The 14,819-nt window shown below is 32.8% G+C and overlaps 1 protein-coding gene across 6 annotated transcripts in view; it reads left to right on the top strand.

Moving 5' to 3' along the window:
• The window catches only part of Trdmt1 (tRNA aspartic acid methyltransferase 1), a 46,298-nt gene that overhangs the window by 13,045 nt on the left and 18,434 nt on the right, over positions 1-14,819 (top strand). For 4 of the 6 annotated variants that reach the window (XM_078023356.1, XM_078023360.1, XM_078023355.1 and 1 more), the window contains 2 exons: positions 9,478-9,587; positions 13,402-13,478. In XM_078023356.1, the coding sequence (XP_077879482.1) occupies positions 9,478-9,587; positions 13,402-13,478 (187 nt within the window). Of the gene's footprint in view, positions 1-9,255; positions 9,371-9,477; positions 9,588-13,401; positions 13,479-14,819 lie in introns of all 6 variants that reach the window. The other 2 variants (XM_078023357.1, XM_078023358.1) reach the window with 1 other exon arrangement.

Here is a 14,819-nt window from a genome sequence, read left to right on the forward strand (position 1 = left end):
ACTCTTTGTTGTTCAAATCTGTACTTGGCTGGATCATGTGTGTTTGTATTATTTAACTATTTAAATAGCTTCCAACCTTTGAATTCTATAAATATATACATAGGTAGCTTTCAACATCACATTTTTGACCAGATGCTAGCAACATGCTGATCTTTAAGAGACTACTACAAAGTAACTTAATCCTTATCTTTTCTTTTGACTGTTGTAGAGTTGGTAAGATAAAATAATGTAGTGAGTTATAATTACTTACTGGTGTGCATGTGTGTGCATGCCTTTATGTGCATTGCCCAACTGGCATGTTTTTAGAATGTATACAAACCTTTCTTGTCTGTTTTGATACTTATTTTGATACTTTTGTTATTTCTCAGGGTCATAACCAGAGGAGTATTGAATTCTTTTGTTCCAAGATAAAAATAGTTATGTGTACTGTAAAAATAGTATATCTTTGTTATTTTAAAAAATCAAATAATCTGAAAGAGTTGAAAGGAAAAAATAAAAAATTTACTGCTTCCTCTAAATTTTATCACTGATAGTCTCTTTTAGCATTTTGCTGTTTTTTCCCTGTCTTAATGTGCATACATTATATACACACATACTTTACAAAACTTGGATCATTACCCACAGGATATTCTGTAACTTGCTTTATATTAGTGAATTGTATGGGTCTCATTATTTTGTGTCAGTAAATATTTTTTTAACACGTCTATTCCCATATACATATAGATGTAGTCTTGTATTTTTACATACTTGTCCAAAGGTTTCATTATTGTGCGTTTTCAGATGTGGAATAGTCAGGTTTAAAAACTATAAGATTGTAAACCTGAAAATATTATGTGCTCCTTAAAAGACATTCATGATACTGTTTATGTTGCTGCATTTAATATCTGTATATAGTAATAGGTGGTTGAGTAGACCCATAGTGAAGTTTTTGCTGCAGAGATTGAAGATTCCTGCCTCTCTTGCCTCAATTTAAGACACTTGGGGAGCATTGATCAAGAGAAGTGCTTCTATTTTGCAGATATATGGTTAATTACTTATTCATACAGCTCTTTCATTTATAGTGCTCTGCTTGCCAAGCTGGAATTCAAATGTATTTTCACATAGAAGTAAATGATATATCAGTGTGTTTCACTTGAATGCTATTAGAACTGTAGGTTGTTTTGTTTGTTTGTTTGTGTTTTAGGTTACAAAACTCAGGCCAAACTGGTTCACTTAATAGTTGTAAATATGTATTTATTTAATGACCAAGTCCAAATGTAGGCTTGGTTTTGTGTAGAGCTTGAGCAGAAGCTCAAATCATTTAGTAAGGAATTAGTTTATCTATCTCAATTTTGTTCCACTGGATTGAGTACTTTTTTAAAAAAAAATTTTTTTTTCATTGTTGATGGACCTTATTTTATTCATTTATTTATATGTGGTGCTGAGAATTGAACCCAGTGTCTCACACATGTGAGGCAAGTGCTGTACCATTGAGCCACAACCCCAGCCCTGGACTGAGTACTTTTTACTTCTGCTTACTGCATCAATATGGCTGTAGTTGCCCCTGAACTTATATCCTTCCAGAGCTAGGAAGAAAGATAGAGCACTCTTGCTAGTTGCACAAGAAAAAGCTGGGGGTTCCTTCTTATTGTGGCTGTTTGGCTTGTTTTGAATTGTATGACCTTCTGAGACCTCTCTGGCTACTTGGCTCAGGAACTTGATCTCTGCTCTCCTATGAGCTATCGTGTGGGGAGTTTGAGGCCATCTGAACCACTTTGACAGTGAATGAGATAAGATCCCTAAAAGAAAATCTAGGGCTATTGGTAGAATAAAAGGGGTCTGGATGCTGGTATTGCATATAAATATCCATTTATCTTGTATCTCAGTAGAGTGCCCAGTGCTTGATAGGTGCTCTGATGAATTTTTACTGACTGCTTGACAATAAATAACACTGTTGGTGCCATATTTAAGATATTGTAAGTTAAATGGAATTTTGTAGTTCAGCCTGGGAATTTCATTGTAGATATTTCCTAAGTGAAAATTTGACCAAAATTTAAAGACCATATGTCTTTAAACTGCCTACTTTAAAGTGAATTTTGAGATAGACATTAACACATAAATACAGGCTTACTTAATACTTTTCAAGCCAGTGGTAATCTCAGGAAAAGGATAACAGAGTAGTCAGCAGTAATCAGGAACTCATTTTTATGCATATATTCAGTTAAGACATATTTATTGAGGGGCTGTTGTGTGCCAATTATGGCAGCATATTGGTATTGAGTACCTAGATACATGACATGGCCTGGGCTCTGTCAGATATATATGGTCTAGTGAGAAGATGCTTCCTGGGGAAAATGTGAACTACAGAATGTGAAGAACACATTCCAGATTCTGTTTTGCACTGGTGTCATTAGTGAAGGGCCCCTAGAAGACTTCATGCCTGCTCTGAGGGGCCAATAAGAATAACCTAGAACAGAAGAGGTAGTACCAAGGGTTGAGCAGTGTGGAACAGGTCTTTAAACTATATGCATAGGCACCAGGATTGAGAAATAATGTCCCTACAGGGTACTGTATGTAGTTTGGTATTGTCTGGGGGCAGTGTGTGTGTTTGTGGTGTGTGTGAACTGGAAGAATATGGGTTCAATGGACAATGTCAACAAGGTAGGCTGGTCATGTACAGATCATGCCAAGGAGTTTGGATTTTATCAGGAAGACAGTAGTGAATTACCAAAGACTGTTAAGCAGTGGAAGGATTTGATCACAACCAAGCGAGAACCCTAGAAAATCTCTTACATATTTACTGATGTGAGTTCAGAAAAAAAACAATTGATAATGTAATTTTAAAATTTGATATTAAGTGTTATACATATTAATATGTGTAGTTTAAAAGTAAACATGACCATTTAAAGTCTTTGAACTTTGACAGTCTCCTTTCATGAAGTTTCTAAAGTGTGAAGGCGTTTTTGTACCTTAGGGATAAACAATACTGTTTTACTTTTAAAACTCTTAGAACTCTATAAATGTAACCCCTGCATATCAATCCCTGTAGGCTCTAGAAAAAATACTTTGCACACAGTAGTCAGCATTTGTTGAATTAAATCTAAAAAGAAAGTTGACCTGAAGTTCTTTTCTTATTACACACATATACTACATCTAAACAACTGAAGCATCTATTGGGATTAAATTTGAATGTCAGAATAGGAAACTTCCAAAATAATGACTTAAATAAAATAGAAATTTATTCTTTCTCACGTAAAATATGCCGAGATATGGTAATCTGGGGCTGCTGTTGTGATGCCATTAGATCACGTAGGACCTTAGCTCCTTCCAGTTTTCTGCTTCACCAGTACTACAGAATGGGCCTCATCTGTATGGTTGCAAGGTGACTAGATCTCCAGCCATATGTCTGTTTTCTAAACATACAGTAGAAAGTTCAGAAAGCACTCTTCGTTTTTAGAAGACCTCCAAATTGTGATATATATCACAATATATTACATAAATCTCTCTCTCTCTCTCTCTCTCTCTCTCTCTCTCTCTCTCTCTCTCTCTCTCTCTCTCTCACACACACACACACACACACACACACACACACATATATGTGTATGTGTCATTAGTCTGAACTTAGTCACATGGCCACATCTAGTTACAGAGAGTGGCATGGTATCCTTTTATCTGATGCATTGCCACAGTGAATAGATTTGATGTTGGTTATTGAAGAGAAGGGGGAACTAATGTTGGTATATGCAAACAGTTTTTGCAGAGATAATGTGGTAGAAATTATATCTGAGTCATTAATACAAAAGTAAAATTCAGAGAGACTGAGCACTATGGAAAAATTGGGAAGTTTTAAAATTCTGTAATAGGAAGAAGATGATGCCTGCTATCTACTTTCCACGGTATTTTAAAAAAATATTCAGTGTACTTAGTATTGAGTTTGGCATATAGATGAATATTGCTTAGGTAGTTTGAAACGACTAGAGACAAGGCCATGGAAAACCGATATCATCAAAAAGTATGACAGTAGTATTTCACCTGTGGTACAACTTTGTGGAGTGGTATCAGTTTCTCTTCTAATAGACGATTATAATTAGAGCAAAACAATTAAGCATTTATGCAGTTACTATATTTTAATAACTATAAATTAGTTTTTAATCTGCTTTGTCAGGTAATATGGAAACAAACTTTATATTCTCATAATGTAATTATTATAGATTTACTATTTTTATCTCTTCATAGTTTTTATAATGTATTTTTTTAGAAAAAGCGAATTGTTATGGGATGGGGTTGTGGCTCAGTGGTAGAGTGGTCTCCTAGCATGTGTGAGGCTTTGGTTTCAATTCTCAGCACTACATAAAAATTAATTAATAAAAAATAGGTATTGTGTCCAACTACAACAAAAAATAAAATATTAAAAAATAAAAAGCAAATTGTCAGACAAACAACCATAAAGGAGCATTTCTCTTGCATTCGTTTTCTATCTTCTAACCAGTGAATTAGAGAGAGGAGACCATAATCTGTGTCAAAAAATGGCAATTAGTGAAAGACCTATTCTCCCTATGCTCTTAGAGTGTTAAAGACGGGAAGTATCTTTTTAATTTCTTTGTTTGGATTATCTTCTTTCATATTAGACAAAACAAGTAATAAATATCCTGGAAGGAAGCAATTCTGTCCCGTATTCCCCTATTTCTCTCTTTCATCCCAAGGTTTGATAGCAAGGTCAGGAAAGTTTTCCCCTTCATCAATGTTCATCTCTTGGGATTTCATTTTAGTTTTCACTTAATTTTTTTATAGTAGGTATAAGCCATATAGTTATTGTCATTTGTGAAGATATCTCCTCCTTATGTTACTCTAAATCTTTAAAACTTCTTCTTAAATTAATTCCTCAGATGAATAGTAATGGTTCAAAATTTTCTCACAGGCCAAATTTCTTTGCTTTAGTAATCACAAAATAACAATCATTATTAATATTTTTCTATTTAATTTATAATATTTAGGATAAAAGGTAGACAGTGAACAGGAATTTTAATAATTACTAAGCATCTCCTATTGCTAGTATTTTATAGACTTTATTTCATTTACTTTTTTATGGCTTATGGAAACTGTTTCTTCATTGATGAAGAAACTGAAACTTAGAGAGGATAAGTAAGTTTTCCAAGACTGCATGACTGGTGAATGTCAGATCCAGAATTTGAACTTGAATTTTTCTGACTTCCTGCTTTCCCACTATAGAGTGCCGATTTGTACAGGACTTTAATTGTGGTGAACCTACTAGCCATATGTAGCAGTTAAGTTAATTAAGATGAAATTAAATTAGAAAATAAGTTCCTCAGTTGCAGCAGTCACCTGAAAATGCTTCATCTCTATCCACATGTGGGTAGAACTACCATGCTGGTCAGGGCAGATGCAGAACATTTCCATTTTCATGGAAAGTTCTACTGGATAGAGCTGTTCTACTAGAGTTTTGAGTTAATTCTAATTTGAATACCTATATTTAGAAACAAATCTTTTTAGAAACCTGTATGCCCCTTGAAATTGAGACTTCTGCATCCTCAGGACAGAAGGTATGGCAGTGTCATGCAGTGTTCTGTGGTCTCTGACAAAAGTGTCTTATTGAATTACCTTTTCTCTTTGTATTTTTCCAAGGAAGCTTCAGGTCTTGGGGTAGGAGGTTGGGAGGATGAGTGAAAAGAAAGGGGACTTTTCTAGACACTTATTGGAAACATGTGTCTGAATTTCCTTTCTCAAGATCCTCTTCAAAATTCATTGCCTCCTTTTGTCTGAATTTCACCATATTATCTGATATAACATCTTTATTTTTCATTCCATGTAAAATCCCTCAGTGTGCTTCTTTTTTTCATATTATTTAGTATTTTCTTTCCTGTACCATTTCTCCAGCTCTATGCTATCTTTTGTTGAAATATAATGTTTCCACTTTCTTAAGATGCAGTACCAAGGACATCATCAGTTAACAGATCTCAAACATTTCTATCTACATTCTGGCTGATGGTTTCTTTTATTTAGTCTAATGTTAGTAACTAAAACATGTCTTGACCTCAAATAATTGTTTTTGGTTGACTATTCGCTAAACTTCTAAGGAGGTTTTCTAAGGAAATTAAATAGATCTTTGGAAAAATGTATTAAAGTATTTTTATTTTATTCATAAATATAATTATTAGTGATTTTGAAATGCAAACCCCTTTTTAAGAACTGAGAAATATACTTTGCTAACAGTGATAAAAATATGACAATGATTTTAAAGTCAGAATTCTTACAGGTCTGTTTGTGCTTTGTGCTTTTATTCCAAAGTAAGCTGTCACTTTGGATGACAGTAAATAGACATTTGATATATTCAACTGATCTCTCACTTCATAACTAGATGTCAGTGTTAATATACCTGATTAATTATGTTAGTGTGATCATAATGGGGTGATCTAAATATTTACTCAACCTATACAAGATATAGATCAGAAAATAAATGATAAAAAAGGAAAATAATTTTTAAAGACTACTTATTTCAAAGTGGAATGATTAATTCTGCATTTATATTTTAACATTTCTCCCACATGAACAATTAAAATTTTTCATCTAGTTGATTAGCAAAGCCAGGTAGAGTATGAATTTGTATCTGTTTACTCTGCCAACCAGAAGTTCTTCCCTGCAGCTTTCCCAGAAATGGTAATCAGTAGGAAGGAAAATTATTGTTCTTTACATGTTAATTTGCCTTTTAAAATTCAGTCCTCCTAAATGGAAGTATGGTATCTTTATCCTTTCCTTATAGATTCAATCTGACAATCTTTTTAAAATAATGTGTCTTGTGTTCTTGTAATTAGGATGGCCTACCTTTTCTTTTTAACCTATGCGCTCTGTTGATACGTATGAAATCCAAAATAATAACTGAAACACCATGAATAAAATCCGGGCAAAGTAATAGATCACAGTACTGTATATCCCTCCTTCTACTGTATTACCAAAAAATCCTAGTGGATCTCTTTTCCTACTTCTCTTTCTCCTTTGAGAATTACTACTCTTGAGTCATTTAAGTGAGAGAACTCAATAGTGTATGGGATTATATCAACTTTGATATTTTAAAATACATTTTAAAATCACAGATTTTCAGAGACCAAAGATTTAAACTGCATGCTAGAAAATATGAGAATAACTTATCTTTGGAGCAAAGTTTAGATTTTTACAAAATGATAAGCTTTCTTTCTGTTTTTCCACTATTTTTATAAGTTTAACTTTTTTCTTAGAAACACACCCATACTCCAAAACAGTTCTGTTCTAAAGGGCAAGTTGAATTAATGTCAGTGATGTCTGAGTACTACAGGATGAGCATCTCTAATCCAAAATCCACAGTGCTCCAAAACCAAAACTTTTTAACTACCAGCATAATACCACAAGTGGAAAATCCCACACCTGACCTTATGTGATTGTACAGTCAAAATGCAGATGCACTAAACGTTTTGTATGAAATTTGTGTATGAGGTGTATATGAAACATAAGTGAAACATTTGTGTTTAGACTTGCTTATTATCCCCAAGCTATCTTATTGTACACATGCAAATATTCTGAAATCCAGAACATTTTTGGTTCCACACATGTAGAATAAGGAATACTTAACTTTATATTCAGTTTTTTAATGGAAATGACTTTTTAGCTTATGCAATAGATTCTAATTTTATAACAGTCTAAAATCTGTGCATCAGTTCACTGAAAAAGTATACTTGCTTATTGGCTTTAAAAATCCATTCTTTCCTGAGAAAGAATTTTTACCTCATCAGTTTTGGGATCTCCATATGAAACACTCATTTAGCAGTTGCTTTTTGTCAAGTTTTATGACAATAATAATACAAGAACATAAAATTAATTATTGACTATGGTATAGATTCAGTACAACATTCTGGATTTTCAGTCTGTGAAAAGATGAAAGTCATATTAACCAACTCTAGGCAATCACTGTTTGCTGCATATATTGTGGAAATGCAAGCAGACTACATTATGATGAATCTTATTTAGCAAAACAATAAAAAACTACAATGAAGTTCACGTAATTCTGTGCTCTCTTACAGTGATTAGTAGCTTACTTCTTGACCTGAATTACAAGAATTTTGTGATTTTACAAATTAATTCTTGGATACTAATATGTTTTTGTTCAAAAGTCTTATTTATGTTTTAAGATCTCTTTGATGCCTTTAAAAAAGATAGAACGTTTAACACTAACTTGAACTAAGGTAGGAAACTAGTTATTGAATTTAAATTCAGTTGGAGGCAGTTGCCTATGGTATAAACTAACTAGATCTCAAAGTTTCCAGTGACCAATAAATAAGGCACAGAGACCTTTAAAGACCTATAAATAAGACACAGAGACTTTTTAGCAGGATACCTAGCTGAATTTTATACCCAGCTAAGTGACTTAAGCCTAGAAGGTGCTTGGTAAATACTTATTTGGAGACATTTATGCCCCACCCCCACCTGTTTTTCTCTAAGGCCTCATCTCTTTTAGGCCTCAGTATGAGGTAGCTCCTTAGACCTTCATTTTTTTCCACTTTTTAAGTTTGGGCTTAAACTAAGCTAACTATTTATCAGAAAATGGTTATTAAAAAATAACTATTTGGATCTATTATTGTAATAATGTTATGTTCTCTGTGATGATTTTGTTGTCTCAAATACTTTTATTTTTAAAACTCTTCACATTTTGTCCTGTTTTGGGACAGGATCTGCACATAATTGGGTTTATACATATTTTAGGGATAAGGATCATAATTTCAAAATATAGCAGCAGCTACAATTACACAGTTCAAATTTTGACTGTCATTAAAGATTATGTTAAAATTCTCTGTATCTGAAATCATTTTAAAAATGCTTTTCTTCAGCAGAAGACAGATGGGCAATGAAAACATGCCTTTTAATTGCGTCCCTTGTTCTTATATTCTGTCCTGGTCTTTCATGAGTTTTTGTCTGTGAATCTTTTACATTTGGACACCAATTAATAGTTCACTTGTAAAAACTTATCAGAACTTAAAGCAGGTAAATTTTGTAATATGTAAATTATATCCCAAGCTATTAAAAATACCTAAAAGCATTTTCAGTTATATTATGAAGCAGCTTTGTTTTAATGTGAGAAGGTGAAGAACACATGGTAATTTATTTATATAAGTTTCAAATGTTGTGACTTTTAGAATATTCTAAACTTTTCTTTTGATTCATAATCATATATCTTAATGAGAGAGAAAAGTAAATATGAGGTAATGACTAAAATTTGAATCTTATTTTTAGCATTGGAATGCTGTTACAGAGATGAATCAGAGTACATACTCAAATATTCTACTTCATGCCTGGTTCCTCCTTTCCTAGTTTTCCATTGAGGTCTGAAATCTGGCTAACTAATTGAGTAAGTAAGGAAATATACTATACTAAATTCGGCTGTTTTGACTTTTCTCTGATGAGCAAATGAGATTAAGATCTTTTCTTTCTAAGATATTCCATTTATCATTTCAGAAAGCTGTATATCTGCACAAGTGGTGGCTGCCGTTGATGTAAACACAGTTGCTAATGAAGTATACAAGTATAATTTTCCTCACACACAGTTACTGGCAAAGACAATTGAAGTGAGTTATTATTCTTATTTCATTATGTTTATAGCAAGGAAAACATGCTTAAAAATACTGTCAAATTTTGGTTTCTGGTAGCTTATTTGAAAGGTAAGTCATCTAAATTTAAAAGAAATTACGAGAAAGAAATTACTATATTATATTCTGTCAGATGATAGATCACAAAATTGCAATCAAACCACTGTGTATCAGTGTGTAATTAACAAGGAAAAAATGGCAAGTGAGAAAAATATACCCCATATTGTTTGGTCAGGAGAGGAGACATGAAAACCCCAACTCACTAGGCTGAAAGCTCCATTGTAACCTGTGTATGCATCCTGCTCACCCTGAAGGTGAGAGTGTGGATGAGGGACAGAGGCCTGCTATTAGGTTAAATGGTCCAGTGGCTTTTACCAACAACAGTATGCTTCTCCCCATCTTTTAGCAAATTTCTGCATTCAAGTGGCCTCTAATAAAAAAAAATGAATAATAATTGGAAAGGAACCAATTTGAGGCTATACTTAGTAATTTTTAAAGGAGATAAGATATGTAAACAAAAAAGCAGAATATACAATAGAAAAATGATGGTAAAAAGCAGAAGAAAATTTCAAACAAGTCTCCGTGATTTTCAAGCACTAAATAAAACCTATTTTAAGATATCAGATAAATATATGCAAAGAGCAATGATAAGGTTTGAAAAGTATAAAAGGTCTGGAAAGAAAGAGGAGCAAAATAAAACCATTATAAAAATGAAAGTCATGCCAGAGTAGCAAAAAGCAAAGTAGACCATACTCTAAATAGACTCTTAAAGAATGGAGCTTGAGAAAAACAAAGCAAAATAAAATGGAAAAAAAAGACAGATAAGAATGTTGAAAAGTAAATCATACCCACTGAACACAAAAATGATCCATGATAAATATATAATCAGTGCTTCTGATGAAGAGAGTAAATCAAATGGAACAAAAATATTTAATAGAAGCAGATGAAAAATTTATAAAATAAAACATCCAAGAATTCACAGACTTATTACTTACTCTAGCTAAGCAAGAGCTGAATCAAAATATATAATCTAAACATGAAGCCACCACATTAGAAAGAAATGATGATTAGAAAAAGGATAAGAATGTTGTAAAGTTTTGCAATGTAGTGATGATAATGGAGTGAGAAGGGGCAGTAAGACTCAACAAATATGTTTATAGCAGATAAATGAAGCTATCAATATTTTAAGACATTATTTAATGTTTTTGTCAGGAACTCAGCAGAGCTGGGAAAGAGAAAGCTGAACCTTTGCCTCCTTACCATTATGGTATGAGTGAGACTCCAAAACTAGAGAAAATGCCTACTCCCTGTATTCCCTATGTCCCTATGGATCAATATAAATGTCAGGTCATCTCAATGATGAGGAAGCCCCTCGCATTAAGGGGAGAGTGAGTGAGGAGTGTGAGGAGTGGAAAAGTACTGAGCCCTGAATTTGGGGGAGAACTGTCTTCAAGGTTTCCTTTTCCTTTCCCTTTCCCTAGAAGGAGTACTTTGGTGGGCCATTCCTACCCAAGGTCTCAATCAAAGAGAATTAGAAATGGGAGTTCTGGAATTAGGAATGCAAAGTGTGAAGAGCATGATAGTTCAGGAGGGACCGAGATCAGAATTGTAACACCTTTGAGAAACTGCCATGCAGTATGGACGGGGCCAGCTCTGGTGTGAGGAAAGCAGGTCTTCCCTCGGAGGCTGCCTTTGAAAGCCTTTGTAATTGCCTATGGTTAGGCCTGAAAGAGCACACATAGATTTTTAACCAAGGATAGAATGCCTCAGTCTAAAATATAACTGATGATAAAACTAAAATCAATAAGTTGTCTAGACAGCAAGTGGGAAATTACTAGTCAGTCGTGTCCAAAGTTTATTTAAGCAGAAGCCTCGTCTGCTGAGTTCATTGTTGTATTCCTAGACCTAGCACAATGCCTGGCATATAATAGGTACTAGAAATATTGATGAACTAATTTATGAACATTGCTTTTTATTAGACCATTATAATTATACTTAATATTTTGGTTAAGTTTGACAAAACATGCAAGGAATTTGATTTCAATTCCCTTTCTTCTCACTTTCCCGCCCCTCCTCCATCCCTTTATTCTTTCTCCTCTCCTATATTGATTTTCCTTTCATTCATTTATTTATTTATTATTGATTAGTATTTTCTACATATAATAAAGGTGAAATTCTTTTGGTATGTTTATATATGTATGTAATATTATATTGTTAAATTCATTCCATATTTCTTCCCCTTTCCCTTCTTTCCATTCCCCTCTCCGCCTTGCTCTCCTCCTCCTACTCTGTTGATCGACCCTATATCTTTGTGATATGAACAACATATTGTATCTAAAAAATGAACAAAGACATAACAGACAAATGCTAATAAAGGATAAAAGGTGTTTCAAAATTAGTATTAGATAAGATGGATTTCAAGGCCAAAAACATTTTAGAGTCTTAGAAAGATACTTTATAATTATATTTGGTACAATCCTCAAGAAAGGTTTAATTGTTGTGAGTATATGTGGGTAAAATAGCATCAGAGTTGATAGGGCAGGACATGATAACAAATACTCCTCAATAAATTTTTATTGAATCAGTATGATATGCCGCCAAATAAGAAAACCATTGTCTTATGAATATTAACTTAGTAATCCTAAATAAAATACGAACAAAGAGATCAGAAGCTCATTAAAGGAATAATATAACTAATTATTATAATATAACTAATCCAAAGGGGATTTTTGTTTTGGGAATGTGGTAGGTTAAAATTAGGAATTCTATTAATATTATTCAGCATAGTAATAATTGGAAAGAACAAAACTATCAGAAAACATTTGACAAAATTCATTTTCTTTTTCTAAATATTTAAAATTTCTCCTAATAAAATTAGGGGAAAAAATGAATACTGCCTCAAGATGCATGTCACTTATTGTCTTCTATATGTGTTATTGACCTTGACTACAATGGAGACAGCTGACAATTCCCAAGTTAACTCTTCAAAGAACTCAGTGTAAAGATTATCCTGCTTTATCCATGTACTTGAACTTCTCAGAAGTGAGTTATAATTAGGAAGGTTCTGGGCTGATCTCTTTAAATTTATAAAGATGTATATGAAGAGTTTTTAATGAGAGTTGGCAAACACTTGACTTGTGCTTCTTTATCTTCTGATATATAAAAAATGAGCAAATTTAAGATCATTCTAATTACTCTTACCTATAATCTTTTGAAATGTTTTGACTGCACACAACTGCAAAACAATGAAATAATTGTAGATTTCTGATAATGAGCCCATTTTATATATGGTGGCATATTAACAGAGGCTTTCATGTTAGGGATGAACACTAATCAGTGTATCTATCACATTAGCTAATTAAAAACCATTACTGGTAGATAGTACCTAAAAACTTTTTAGATTCTGTGCCAGTGATCATTAATTGTAAAATAAAGTTCTCCATGTTTAACTCAGAAAACAAATCAATGTTATACATGAGACATCACAGAGGAAACAGATACTTAAGATGAAGTGATTTTTTTTTTTTTTCCTAACTCTACCTTGGATGTCTCAGGACCTTGTGAGAGGTCACCTAATTTCTCACAGCTTTAGTTTACTACCTTACTTCCTCATAAGATTGCTTTGAGAAGTTAGTTTTACTGGAGTTGAATTGGAAAGTATTATGTTATATAAACTGTTATGATTTTTGATATATTTAGTCAGAATTGGTTAGCATTTTTCATTCTTAATCATTCTATGTTTTTCTTTTTTTTTCTTTCTTTTTTTTTTTTTTTCTAAATGTGCATTCCTTAGGGCATTACACTGGAAGAGTTTGACAAATTATCTTTCAATATGATTTTAATGAGCCCCCCATGTCAGCCATTCACAAGGTATGTATAATGCTTAGTAGTCTGTATAATTTCTCTGTTCCGGAAGACCATCAGCTGCATTTCATAGCTTTAAAAATTTTTATAAATAATTTATTTCATCTATTCATTTTTATAATTCAGCATTAATCATAAAGTAAATGACTATTATAGTCAGATGATCAAAATGCTTTTATCAACAGTAGATATGCATGCCTGCTTTATATCTGCCTAACCTGCAACATTTATTTCTGGCCCATGTTAGTGAGCATTCTGTCACTGTGATCAAAATGTTCCACAAGAACAACTTAAAGTAGGAGAAGTTTATTTGGGGCTTATAGTTTCAGAGGTTCAGTTCATGGTTGGCCAACTCATTGCTTTGGGCTGGATGTAAGACAGAACATCATGGCAAAAGAATGTGGCAGCTCAGAACATAGTGGCCAGGAAGCAGAGAAATGGGAAGAGGCTGCAAGGAAGACGTATCCTTCCAAGACATAGCCCCAGTGACACACCTCCTCCAGCCAACCCATTTGCCTATGGTTGACACCTAGTTAATCCACTCAAAATAGGTTGGATTGATTAGGTGACAGTTCTCATAATCATTTTAGCTCTGAATATCCCTGCACTAACACAGGAGCTTTTGGGGAATACCTTATATCCAAACCATAACATGGCCCAAACAATCTTAATTTGTTTAAACTATTGAACATTAAGAATATCTTTCTAATACTGGTTAATGAAAGTGAATTATCATAATATACAGTCAAGTCATAATTACTTAACTATAAAATTCAAAAGCTAGTCTAACATGCATTTGTGTATTTTACATGTCTTAAAATTGATATCTGCATTTAATATTATGAATTTTTCACAGCTACATTATAATTTCATTAAGGAATTAAATAACACTTTGATTATGTGTTTCAAGGAATTATACTGTAAATGAAATATTTTCCCCCCCTTTTTTGCATGCTGAGGATTGAATTCAGGGTTTTGCATATGTTAGGCAAGTGCTCTACCACCAAATGAAACCTTGACTAATTTATCTTTGCTTAAATATTTTTAATAATAGTAATTTAAGTCATTTTAAATAGTAATAATCACTATTAATGTATAATAATATTACATAGAGCATATCATTTAATAGGCTTATGGGATAGGCATTATTGTTATATTTTATAAGTGAGAAACTGAGCCATAGAAAGATTAAGTAACTTTCCTACAACAACAAAATTAGTGAATATCAGAGTCAGGATTTATTAATCATTTTGTACATTTAATATGTTTACTTCTAAGTGGAAGAGCATCTGGTAAATATTCGGACTCAAATGAATATTCTTAGGGTATATCTTAATAGCTCACTAG

Source organism: Ictidomys tridecemlineatus, chromosome 10 (genome assembly GCF_052094955.1).
Source record: "Ictidomys tridecemlineatus isolate mIctTri1 chromosome 10, mIctTri1.hap1, whole genome shotgun sequence".
NCBI lineage: Eukaryota > Metazoa > Chordata > Mammalia > Rodentia > Sciuridae > Ictidomys > Ictidomys tridecemlineatus.